This window comes from Balearica regulorum, chromosome 5 (assembly GCF_011004875.1).
Source record: "Balearica regulorum gibbericeps isolate bBalReg1 chromosome 5, bBalReg1.pri, whole genome shotgun sequence".
Taxonomy (NCBI): Eukaryota; Metazoa; Chordata; class Aves; order Gruiformes; family Gruidae; genus Balearica; species Balearica regulorum.
In genome coordinates, this window is record NC_046188.1 from 42,865,126 (window position 1) to 42,878,087 (window position 12,962).

At 46.9% G+C, this 12,962-nt stretch overlaps 1 protein-coding gene across 1 annotated transcript; it reads right to left on the reverse strand.

Annotated features, from left to right (window-relative positions):
* Positions 1–634: 634 nt before the first annotated feature.
* Positions 635–12,148, reverse strand: ZFYVE19 (zinc finger FYVE-type containing 19). Its single transcript, XM_075754490.1, has 11 exons — positions 11,874–12,148; positions 11,169–11,290; positions 9,310–9,363; positions 8,640–8,800; positions 7,252–7,397; positions 6,250–6,364; positions 5,502–5,711; positions 4,916–4,995; positions 4,082–4,192; positions 2,577–2,719; positions 635–1,167 (listed from the first exon to the last, which is right to left on the reverse strand). Exons 1-11 carry the CDS (start codon positions 11,925–11,927, stop codon positions 1,101–1,103), a joined length of 1,263 nt encoding a protein of 420 aa, XP_075610605.1. The 5' UTR covers positions 11,928–12,148; the 3' UTR covers positions 635–1,100.
* Positions 12,149–12,962: the final 814 nt, after the last annotated feature.

The following is a 12,962-nucleotide window of genomic DNA, read 5'->3' on the forward strand; positions in this document are numbered from 1 at the left end:
GTCAAAGGCAAATCCATGATATTTTTTGCCATAGGAATTTGTCAGCCTGAGAGAGCTGTCTTGGAGGTCACATTGTAGTCCTGGGAAGAGCTCATCCTGGTGGGATATCAGAGCCAGTTTAGGGCAAGTTTAGTCAGGTATTTGAAGCAATTCTGGGTCACTGGCAAGTGCCACTTGCATCTGGACTGTCTCCAGGGAGGGATATGAGCATCTTAAACTGAGCTTCTCTCACAGCCAGATAAAGAACATTGCACAGGTAACCTCTTTATCCTAGCAGGAGACCAAATAATAAACACAGCCCAACCATGCTTTCAGACACACAAGTCTTCCAGACTAACATGCTGCTCTTACAGACCACACGGAACCTCGGCACAGCCACTGCAGATTACAATGCTGTGCATCAGTAGCGGATCACCTTTACAAAGCATCTTTCATTTTAAGTACGTGACTGTCCATCATGGCAGAGTAGCCCCTGCACCTTTTGCAGCCACACCACAGAAACATTTCTGATTACTTCATGACCCTTTGTTTCTTTCCCTAAGCCACCTGACATTAGGACTAAGATACCATTACAAGAGGGCAACACTTTGTAAAGGGTTAGCAGGCATTTCCAGGACAGACTTTAACCACAGGCCTCTGTAAATAGTTTTTATTATGCTTTGGAAGTTCTCATAACACACGTGATCACGACATAGACAGTTTTCTTAGTGCAAAGTGCTTTGCTGCCTGTTGAACCAGTGTGTAAGCTGTTAGGAAAAGCAGGAAGTTACTTATCAGCCAGTCAGTACTGCCTTAAACACACATCTTTGCTGCTACCTGCATTGCCTTACCATCTGTATTTATAGACTTGTATCCACCTCCTCACATCCAGTCCTCATTTATCCCCAAGCACGCACAGCAAAACCTGCTCTTCTCTGGTTGTAGTTGTGAGGACAGAGTCATGCACCCTCCAAGCCTCTCTCAGATTACAGCACATCCTTTAACTGTCCAAAACATCACCCATTTTGGCTGCAAATCCACTTGGACTCTTCCCATCTGGCCGACTCCTCTCTTTTCCCATCCTCCATCTCCTTTTCTGCCCATGAAGAGTGTGATCACTTCTACTTGCACGGAAGATGATAGCGGGAGGTGTGGTGGTCCTTCAGGTCAAACTCATCATGGCCTTCCCTGAGAAGCAAACACAAAGTGCAGTCAGAAGTAAATACCCAGGCAGGGAACTCACCCTTAGATGCCTCCCAGCAGCCCTTAACAAGAAACCTATCCCAAGAGTTAGCTGTGAGGGTCCGACTGGCAGCCACGTGGACTGACTACTTCAGACTTTTGCTTGTAACTGAAACCTCTGAGGTGCTTTGTGGAAAGGTCTGCTCATCCCTGCCTGCTGGAATGGGAAATGACAATAGGTCCCTCTGTCTCTTTCCCTCTTGGAGAGATTCATGTAACTGATGGCTCATTTTCAGCACCATGTCTGTGATTCCCAGGCACATTAGTGAATCCTATGACGAGTCAAAATGACAGCCTGCTCCACACAACTCTGAAAAATAACTGTTGTGGCTAAAATGCAGTGTATTGACAGCTATCTTAACTGTGCTCAGAAGCAGGCAGTGTTGAGTAAGACACAAGCTTGCATCTGCAGCATGCAACTCATACACTCACTCACCTGCCAGACTGCTGATTCTGCTTTTACTGATGTTTGCTGTCTGATACTTTTGCTTTTTTTGTTTTGTTTTTAATCATCTAACATTGCCAGTCATATGTTTTGTTACCCTTTTCATATGCTCATCCCCCACTCCATTTCCATCTCTCTACAAAAACATTTGCAGGAAATGAGAGAACATACACAAAAGTATCTCTTACTATCCCAACCGGATTCTTAGCATCCTGCTGTCTAAATGTCATCTAGCACTCATCTGAGAACCCAGCCAACTCCCCAACACTTTTGAGGCATGAAAAAGAGAAGCCAAACAAGCTGTAAGGAATAGCTTTGTATTCAAAGGAATTAACCCTCCAAATCTGAGACATGCAACTTTTTTGTCAAAAATCAAGCTACAGATGTTTAAGAACCAAGACTAGAGCTGCTGCAAGGCCTGGCTGAGGGAAAAAGGTTCACCTGTACATGTTTCAAAGATTTTTTTAAATGTAGTTTAAGACTGCAGAGTCTCAACCTAAGAAAAGCCTCAGGAATTTATACTATCTGATCTCTCCTCTTATGGGAATCCAACCCAGCTCTCCCATCAATGCCACTAACTAGCCAGAGGAGTCACTGAACAATGGTCCTGCTTATCCCATCCCACGCAGTGCAGCACATCAGCTGCTCCAGAGAACACTCAGACAATGCGTCCAAACACGCACTGGAGCAGCACAGACAGAACATTTCTGCCTAGGACCAGCTTAGTCCCTGAAGCCTGGGATAACTACTTGTTTGCACAAAGTATTTCCATAATGACTAGCATTCAGCTCAGATCTGGGTTCCTCATATCTTCCCTTCCACTGCCTGCTTTTCTGCCCAACAGGAAGAATAAACAAAAGCGGCCAAGCTGTGACCTGCCTCTCAGACAAAGAGGAATTGCAAGACTTACCGAAAACAGCGCTGGCAGTAGAGGTCTCCGTCGCAGCCATGGCAGCGCAAAGTCGCATCTTCGTTGCAGATACAGCACCAGGGTAACTCATCCTCATCGCTGTCATCTGCCCTGGCAAGAGCTGTGGTGGTTGGAGTCTGGCTCTAATTCACAAAGAAAACAGAGACACAGAATTCAAACCCCAGCAGAGACAACACAGGACTTTCATTGTAATGCATGATGGCCATAATGACATGTCACACGGTCCATAGTTCACTGTGTGTTGATCCTAAGTCTGTCAGGTGAACTTGCCCAGAGCCCAAGGATAGTTTCCGTATGTATCTAAATTGTTAAATAAAAACCCAAGGTATTCCCTATCATTTTCTCATGAATCTATGTTGCTCGGAAGGTAAACAGGTAACCACCCTCATTTAGTGTCTACAGGAATACACACCAACATTGTCCATACTGTGTTAAGGGCATGGAGCCCAGATCTTCTGGCAAACACCACGGCAAGACCAAGCGACTGACAATCTCTGCTGCAAAGGCAAGCAATCAAGCAGTTTTGCTGAAAGCAGTTACATGGGAAGGGAAAGCAGTAGGGAGGTGTGGGGGGGTTGTTTTCTCCCTGTTATAGAAAGAAAACTTGGGGACAAAAGAAGTGATTTGCCAAAAGGCCCCTACTATTGATTTGTACCTGAGGCGAGGCCGAAAAAGATCTTCTGAAATCATAATCTAAAATCTATCCATAAGGCCATCTATTGCCTCCTTCTGCTTTACAGAGAACTCTCGTGGAACTGAACAGCCATACACACACTGGGATACAGTGCCTGGAAACTGGCGAAGGCAGTTTCCTAACACAACGGCAATAAGATGGAACTATCTTTTACATCAGTTATCCCAGAAGCGCAAGGTGGCATACCTATGAGATGGATGTTTTCAATAATGCTTACAATTAAATAATTTATTCCACTGGGGACAGGCCTGTCAGGTGCCTGTGAGTCACCATTTAATTCTTGTAATATACATTAGAGAAGGTGTATGTATTTCCATAATAGGCTGGAATCCATTCCAAGCAGCATAGGATATCTTGTTACTAATTCCTTCCTCTGACGTTACATGAGAACACAGACAGTTGATTACTATCTAGAGGTTCTATTCTGCACATGCTGAAAGCACTGGCAAACCTCCCACTTAGCCTTGTTCGGGCTGTGTGGTACTAGACTGTGGCCTTCTTGGTCTAATTATATTGGCAAGTTAAAAATCCATTCTCTAATATTCATCTTGTGAGGTCTACATTAACTTCTCTGGGTTTAGAGGACACCATCCCACTCAGCAGAAAGTTGGCCTGAAAGGAATTGTATTCCAAGGAGCAATTCCTTTTAAAAGTACAAGGATGACTCAGAGCTGTGCTCAAGGGTGATCAGCCTTACAAGCCTAGGATACAGCAAATTTATGCTGCAGAACTGTACTCTCCTGAGATCCTGGAACATGTCATTTCAAGAGATCCTGACCAGCTCACTGACCTTTTGCTTTGCTTTCTTATGCAGGTTCTGTTGCAAGGGTCCTGGTTGGGTGGTCTGATCTGGAGGAATATTGAATCCACTTGCTTCATCCAGGGCTGCTTCCTCTGTGAGCTGGTAACAACAGAAAGCAAGAAGCCTCTTGTTTCAAACACAGTTGGGAGCCTCATTCCAGGCTCTAAACCTCCTGCCCTTCTCCTTGCTCTCATGCAGTAACAGGAGATGACAAGTCTGAATACATCCGGTGTTATCCAGACAGATGTGAGTTTGCTCTGTCTGCTCTCTGAACACTGTGTGTACATTACGAACAGTCAATGCAGCAGCAGGGGCCTTCAGCAAACACACTCTGCTTTGCAGTGCAGCTATCAGCAGACCCTCAACATCGTGCTAATTGCGCACGTGGCCTGTAATCAGGCAGAAACTTAAGCACAGAAAGCTCCTGTCTTGCCTGCAAGACAATTCATAGACATTTCAGAGAGAAATGTAGGCATGAGCTGTGCTAACTGCACACATCTCATCATCCATGTTCTAACTGGGTGGGGGAAAAGATGAAACAAGAAGTAAGGAAGTACCAGCAGAGTGGGGTTGGAGAGGAGACACACACCACAAGAGACAGTAAGCATGTATGAGAAAGACAATATAACAGACCAGAAGTAATGTTGTCAATCACCTGTAGCTGAATGGCCCATGGGAGCTAGTACTGGCAAAGCACTAGGAGGGGAAGGAATGAAACTCTGCCCAGGAACAGAAACACATCCTTTACACGCTCACCAGGTAACACGCACACTGGGAATAATTGAGAGGAAGATAAACAAGGCCACAGCTGCCACTTCTGACCTGTTTTAGCACTCTGCGAATGGCTTCCTCCTCACCCACTTCCTCATCACTGTCAGGGAGGTTATAAGTTTCCAGTGTAACTGCAGGAGTAAGAGACAGGAGACTGTAAGACACATCTGCCTCAAACCTTGTACCCACTTACGTGCCAGACACAATCCTTTGTGCTGTGAGCTGGTTTTGGCATTCTGGCTTTGGTGCAGACGGATCCTTTTCAGATAGGGACTCCTCAAAAAATGTGTTACTGTTTGGTTTTAATATTGGAACAGGGAAGGAAAAAAAATCCCCACCAAACCCAGACCTTTGCTTTTAAAAGCTTTGTTAACCTCACCAGAGCATGCTGGAATTATCTCAAAGGGTGCAAGACTAAACAGTCTGACCTTACAGCTCCAGCCTTTACCCTCAACTAAGATCTTTCATACTGATTTCATGATGAACCAACCTGTACAACTTTACAGACAGAACCAAATCTCAGTCTGTTTCTTGCATAACAGAGGAATTAAATGGATAAATGCCTCTCAGAAAAGAAATTGGTGTGTCACAGGAGCTTGGTTCTTCTCTTGGCACTGTATTCTCATCTGCTACTCACCTTTCTCTGGGTCCTCGCCTCTGAGCGCTGCCAGTCTCTTGGCAACTTGTAGGATCTTTTCCTGCCTAGTGTTCTCTTCCCACAGCTCAGCAGCAGCTTCTGCCAGAAGTTTATTCTTCTCTTCCTCTAGCTGTTTTGGGTCCAGATTTGCAGGGCAAATACAATCTTCACTTTCCCGATTGAGATCATTCAAACTTTGGCTACCAACAGCTGCAAATGGACACACAGAACATGCTGGTGACTCAGACAACACGACTAAAGCAATGGTATGAGAGCAGCTTGCCGCTCTACATTAATCTGGGTAATAATGGGAGAAGGCATGCCACAGTAGGATCCGCACTGCACATGAAGAGAAGAAAGTGAGCTAATCTGTGGTTTACAGTAAGATGACAGAGAAAGCATCACAGCTAATAATATAATAGTATATCCAGATTCTGATGTTTTGTAACAGAGCACAGGTGTGTTAGGAGTAGCAGCAACCACTCAGGGAAGGGTCACCTTAGAGAAAGAGAGAGGAGCAATCTGAATAATACAACCCTGAGAAGGAACCATCTCCTAAGCAAAGACAATGAGACCAAGTATGGAGTCAGATGGCTGCTCTCTCGATTAATTTGGGAGTCATACAGGGGAGATAAGGACAAACTGGACATCCAGCTCGCCTGTAAGCTAGATCGAGAGCCCCTTATATAGGCACTATAGCACATACATTATTAGACAGAAACAGGTCTTTGGAAGCCAAAATAGATACCTTGAGGTTGGACTCTTGCTCTGTAACGCTCATCAATGGCAACTTCCTCAGACAGTTGAGTTAACAGGTCATCTGTCTGCTGGACCAGACTTCTGGTATCAGGAGGTTGGTGCACCTAAGAAACAAGGAGGGCATGGAAAAAGGCAAATGAGAGCAAAGTGGCATATTCAGTCAAAGGGCAAGTTTGGTAATCAAGATCACCCTAGGTGGGAGCAGCATAAAAAGATGCATCCACTGATCTTGAGAGTCTCAGCTTATGGTTATCTGATGTAAGACTTTCAAGGCTTCATTCTCAGAGATGCTGAATGTGCACAACTCTAGAAGCAGTCACTCAAACAAAGCAAAGAGTTGCTGAATGTATAGGAATACATGCTGCTGGGTCCCAACCCCAGCTCTACCAGCACCTGCAATGTAAATAAAGTGCCATTCTCAACAGTGCCAGCCAGCAGCCCCGCTGAGGCCTATGGTAACAGCTGGGTGTGCAGCACTGCTGAAAAAGTAGCACGAGCAAACAATTTCTCAGGGACCAGATCATTCATCTAGGCTTTGAATGCATATATAAACTCATTCCTCTGCAATCTCAGACTAATCACTCTGTGCTTCCATTTCTGGAATAATTAAAAGGATTTTGCCCAGCTGGGATGCAGTAACAACTACAAGATACAATTAGAAGGTAGGGCTGATAAGCCCCAAATGCAGACAAACAGGTCTGAAAAAATATCAGATCACTTAGGTGTACAAATGGGTTCAGAGGAAAAAAACTGAGCATCTATTGTTAAAAAATTGACACAAAGGAACATACTGCATTCACACTGAAGCAGTGAACTGGTAAAGGCTGGCCATTTGCTTCTGGAGCAATGACACAAACAGGAAATGGAGATTTCTGAAGGGAGCCACCTGGACACAAAAAAGCTGAAGAAGGAAGAACAGCTAACGTGCTGGGACACCAGTTACCGTGCCAGCTCAGAATACATTGAGGGCTAAAGAGCTGAGGGAGCTTACAGGTCTGGGAGCCTGGGAAGGTGGATCTCGCCCCTGCAGGACAGCCAACCGGTCCTCCATTTCCTGTGTGGATGGAACAGGTCCCCGGCAGTCCTCCTTCAGGGCAGCCAGCCTAGCTTCAATCTCAGCCTGAGTAGGGATGGACTCTGCAATTCAGAATAACCCAAGGGAGGAGATGACTCTGTTATTGAAAACAAAAGGCTTAACTTTTTTTTTTTCTTAAAATTGTGTTTCTTTCTAGAATTGACTCTGAACACTTGAGCAAAAGACTTCCTCAGCCCCCGACATGAACGAGTGTTCATACTGCAGTGACTTGAAGACTACCCTAACGCTAACTGCTATCCTTTTCTTCCGAGTCCTTGCCTCCTTCACAGTTTATCTCCCAGCCATAAGACGAGTATTAGGGTAATGTCATTTGGCAATCAGCTGACCCGAGACACTAGGGACAGGCAAAGTGTCATTTAGGCAGTACAGTCTATTGCTCCCACATCTCTTAATGTAATCTTCTAGGCACATCAGACTGAAACCCTTCCCTACCACATAACTAGATGAGAGGAAATGGCCTCAAGTTGCACCAGGGGAGGTTTAGATTGGATATTAGGAAAAATTTCTTCACTGAAAGGGTTGTCAAGCATTGGAACAGGCTGCCCAGGGAAGTGGTTGAGTTACTATCCATGGAGGTATTTAAAAGATGTGCGGATGTGGTGCTTAGGGACATGGTTTAGTGGTAGACTTGGCCGTGTTAGATTTATGGTTGGACGTGATGATCTTAAAGGTCTTTTCCAACAAAAAGAATTCTATGACAATCAGGTAACTGCTTTGCAGTATGTTCTTTCCCTTTTAGAGATCACATATAATTTTTTAAATAGTTTATTCTCCCACAAGCACCACAAGGCTGTCCCAGAACCTGAAGCTGTGGACTGGGATGAGAGTCCTTTTTGTCCTCTGTGAGATGAGGCTGGCCAGAACATAATTCCACAGAGACTGACACTGCTGTTGCCCAGAACAACAACCCACAGGAAACCTTCTGCAAAATAGTTTGGGCAAAGACCCTCATTTCATTTTGCTCCTATTGGGCTTGGCACAGGATTTTACCCCAAACAATGGAAAATGAGAAAGTGATTTTACAGGTAAGATACCACCTCAAAACTGAGAAGTTTCAAGGGAAACCTCAAGAAGCGAAAAAAACCCTGGAACATTAATCTAAAGTCATTGTAGAATCTGGTTGTTGTGGTGGCAGGACATGGATGCTCTGTCCAATTTTAACCCTTCAATTCCCTAAAAAGGCACGTTCTGAATGCCCAGCACTTCCCTCTCCCTCCAGGTTCCATGTTTCCCAAGTAGCAGTGTTCCCACCCAAGGTATCTCCAGTATCCTCCAAAACTCACTTGGTCTCCTTTCCTCCCTGAGCCTCTCCAGTCTCTCTGCAATAGCTCTATCCTCTTTTGAGAGCCCCTGGTATCTGGAGCCTGCTTGACCTGGGGGTTTTGCAGCTGCCTTCCGTTGTTCTTTCAGTTGGTTTTGCTTAGCCTCAAAAGCTGCTACACGCCTGTAACAAGGATGGGAAAAATACATGACAATTGAGAACAGGGGTTTAAACCCTGATATACAAAAACATCCTCTGAACCCAACCGGATGTTTGAAGAATGTCGGTGTAGAACAGAACAGAAACCACTCTCTTCTGTACCAGGCTCTCCCATATCGTCCCAAGAGTAAGGAAAACCTTAGCTCACAGAAGCAGCACACCTGGCACCACTTCCAAGCAGAAAAGGAACATTTCACCACCAGGTTCCTGTTTCCAAGCCAACTCCAATCAGTCACAAATAAATGTAGGGAGGTGGCTGTTCAGGAGCCTGTTCAAAAGGGGACACCCCCCACATCTCCCCAAACAAATGGAAAACCCAAACAACAAAAGCCCCATCCTTAATCTAATTCTGAACAAGCAAATACCCACATCACAAGCCTCTCTTTTGCTGGCCTCTATAGAGGAAGAGGAGTGAAGGCCTGAAAGGCTACTGTGAGGCAGAAACAACCGTCTGATTGGCAAGTGCAACTCACTTTTTGTAGTTTTCTGGTGGTGACCATTTTGCTGAACTGCTTTGAGATCCATCTCTGGAAGACAAAACCAGCAATTTCTCCAAACTCAAGATACTGGCACTGCTTCAATCATCTAGTCTCTCAACTCAAGAGGAATCAGTGTACGTTTCTTGACCTCCTGGTACAGTCCCTTTCATAACCTCATTAATATGGAGAGCGATCAGCTTATGGAAGGGATTAAGATAATATAGCTGCCTGGGATAGCAGGGGACTTCATTTCTAGTCCTTTGGTGCAGTTGTTTTGCATCTGGACAAAATGCATGTAATTTAATATGGTCACCAGTGATCCAAAGGAGGAGAGGCTGAAATACTCTTGCCTCCCACAGCCTGTACCTCCCAGTTCAGAGAGCAGATAGAGAGTAGTTAGGTAAGACTCCCAGTGTAATTAGCTGCACTCTGAAAGGAGCTGTGACATGCAACGAACACAGAATTATATAATGCACAAGCTAAACAAAATGATACCAAAATTATTATATAACCACCAGTATCATAACAACATCTTCTAGCACACTTGAACACTGCACACCACAAATACATCTTGTGCGACTGTTCTACTTTGCTGTATTCAGGTAGAGCTGCTAAACTACACATTTATGTAAGGTAGGTAGCGTATTTTATTCATTCTTAGAAGTCACAGCTACAAACACATGTGCGCTATGCTAAGGCTTGTATAGTAACAAAGGAATGCAACATTGTTGGACTGTTTTCTGGTTATAAGGTTTCAGTTCTGAAAGCTATTTGCATCAAGAACATCAATACATGCAGCTTACAGTGCTGCGCCTACGTGTATTATCTAGCTGCTACCAGTCAGGGAGGATTTTTTTCTGCTGTAACTCTATAGTACTGCTATTAAACAGATGAGAAAAAACCCCAAAAGAAACATGGAGAAAGGCTGCTCTGTTTTCTTAATGGCTTTGGAGTTGTAAAGGGAAATCAGAAAATTTCAAAGCTGAAAGACCAAATACTGTATTTTCACCGTCAATAGCTCACACTGTCAGCGCTTCTGAAATGAAGACCTCTGCTAATAAGAGGCTCTTCTCCTTTAGACACCTGCAGAGGTAGAAAATTCCCCACTCGCTGGTGAAAATTCCTTGCTATAGGAGAGAAGTGAGGAAGAGAGGTAAGAGAAATGCAAGAGAAGGAAGAGGACAGAGATTGAGAGAGGAGTCCTGGTGTGCACTTGTGTTCTTGTGTTACTTGTTCACATGTATAACCCATACTGCTACTGAATTACACTTTTTTTATTTTCAACAGGTGATCTACAGGTTATGTTTGCAAATATTTTTTTCTTTTAAAAGCAAACTGATTTTATACTACAAAATTTTAAGTCTTCAGGCTACAGATAGCAGAGACCCCTCAACAATGAGGATTTGTGTCACTGTTTGCCCACAAAGGTAATAACACTTTGAACAGGCTGTTCAACTACTACACACCTGAAAAGACAGCCAGTGCTTTCAAAGGGGTGTAGATTTCTGGGCAAAAACACAGTGGGGCTTAACCTGGTCTCATGTACCTAGGATATCCACAGGCATTCAGTGTCCATCCATGAAGATTTAAACCTGGTTTTTTCAGACCACTCTGTCACCGTAGAGAACAGCCTCACAAATCCCGATTCCTATATTTGGGCTGCACAGCTCATGTTACAGCCCTTCAAACTGGCTTCAAACTTGGCCTGGCTTCAAACTTCAGGGTACTGGCAGCGTGCACACACAAGTGCAAGGCCCAGCTCTCATGCAGAAATCTGGAACACAACACTGGGATGCAAAATGAAGAAACAAAGCGGGACACCGTCTTTGGGTGAAGAAACATTCCCATCTTACCCAGTCAGTCTTCCATGACACTGCTTGCACACCTTCTGCTGAGCGCTTCCACAGCGGGGAACAACAGCACTGAAGCTAAGGCAGCCTGAGCAGAATGACCGTCCACAGTTCTTGCATCCACACTGCGGAGATACAAGAGAGGGGTAGGACAGGGCTTCATCACGTAGTGCCCACGCACACCCCACTGCTCTGGCCAGCCGTACACAGGAACAACGCCCATGCCAAGGTGCGCTAAAAATAATGCTGGGGTTACGCTGACTTTTTTAAGAGAACCGTATCATTAGCTGCTGGTGGAGATAGGGTGACTCCCAAGAGCCTTTGAACACCAGCACGTAACTCCTGCTAGAAGCAGAGACACCGTTTCATCCCATAGTCTAATAAAGTGTGCATGTGGGGAATTCTCTGAGACAACGGCCAAACATTGGCTTAGAGGGATGGCATCCAATGACGATATTTTTATTTATTTATTTATTTATTTTTTCCAGCGATGACCCACATTTAAAGACAGGGGCTTCATGAGCGCTCAGTAAGCGAGGACAGCAGCGCTGCGATGCTGGCCGGGCAGCGCGCCTCGGCGCCGGGCGAGACAGGCCTCCCGGTCGCCCGTTCAGACCCTCGCACTGCGGGGGAGGCGCCCGCGGGACCAGCCTGGCTCCGCTTCGCAGCCGCTCCCGACCGCTCCTGACCCCCCTCAGCCGGACTTGCCTCTTTCTTGAAGACAGAGAACTTGGACGCACACCCATAGCACCGGCTCGCCATGGCGCTACCGGAGGCGCGACCGCCGCCCGGGCCCTGCCCGGCGCTCAGACACCGCGCTGCGTCCCCGCTATACCAATCTCCGTAGTTCCCCTCCCAGGTGCTTCAAGTGCCGCAGAACACAAAGCGCGGCAGCGAGCCGGGGCTATCGGTAACGGAGAGGCAGAAACACCGACCTCCCGCCCCTCACACACCGAGCCGGTGCCGCACAGGCACCACGCCCCGCCCCGCCCCGCCGCGGCGCACGGTCCGACGGGAGTTGTAGTCCTTCGAGCCGCCCTCCCCGCCTCCAGCCGGCAGGCGCCGCTCCGCGGACAGACTATGCTGCCCAGAGCTCCGCGCCGCATCTGGCGCCGGGCCTGCCGGGAGCCACCTGTCGGGACACGGAAACATCCGGTTCTGCCGCGCGATGCATTGTGGTCTCTGTAGTCTGGCGCTCGTAGCGCCGGTGCGGTTGGTGTCCGGGAAGACTCCATTTCCCGGCAGGCAGCGCGCCGCGAAGCCCGCCGGCGGCGGGGCTGAGGTGGCGGTCAGCTTCTGGCGGTGGACGAGTTGTCCCCGTACGGCCTGCGGTGGGTCGGGGAGGAGGGCGGCGGCCGGCAGCGCCTCTCCGCTGCGCCCCTCCTCGCCAGGGGGGCACGCAGGGCGGCCGGCCGGCCCGACGCCACGGGGTGGGCGTCGCCTCAGCCTGCCCTCCCCTCAGGGCCCCTTGCCCCGGCCTAGCTGGCTTTCTCCGACGTTTGCAGTTCCCACAGTGACGAGAGGCGTTGCTACTTTTGAGGTGGTAGAGGGAGGACCGGCAGGCTGGGCGCTTCACTGGTTTCTCGTTATGTAGTTAAGCAGTTGCTTGTAGCAGTTTCGGTATGGCATTACTGCCTTGTACGCCGACGTGTGCCGTACCCCAGTATTGCTGACGTAGTTAGTACGGTGTTGCGTTTTTGCCCATTAGCTGTCGTTGGGTGTTAATAAGACAAAAAGCTTATTCTTTAATGCGCTCAAGTTATTCTCTTGGGGGTTTTTGTGTCTTAAACCTTTGGT

Bases quoted from the DNA above. Each gene is read 5' to 3' on its own strand.
- ZFYVE19 (XM_075754490.1), bottom strand. From the start codon at position 11,927: ATGGCGAGCCGGTGCTATGGGTGTGCGTCCAAGTTCTCTGTCTTCAAG. The intron at 5,712-6,249 runs GTATCTATTTTG...GTCCATTTGCAG, and splicing joins AGCAAGAGTCCAACCTCAAG to CTGTTGGTAGCCAAAGTTTG. The intron at 4,996-5,501 runs GTGAGTAGCAGA...TTACTCCTGCAG, and splicing joins AGGCGAGGACCCAGAGAAAG to TTACACTGGAAACTTATAAC.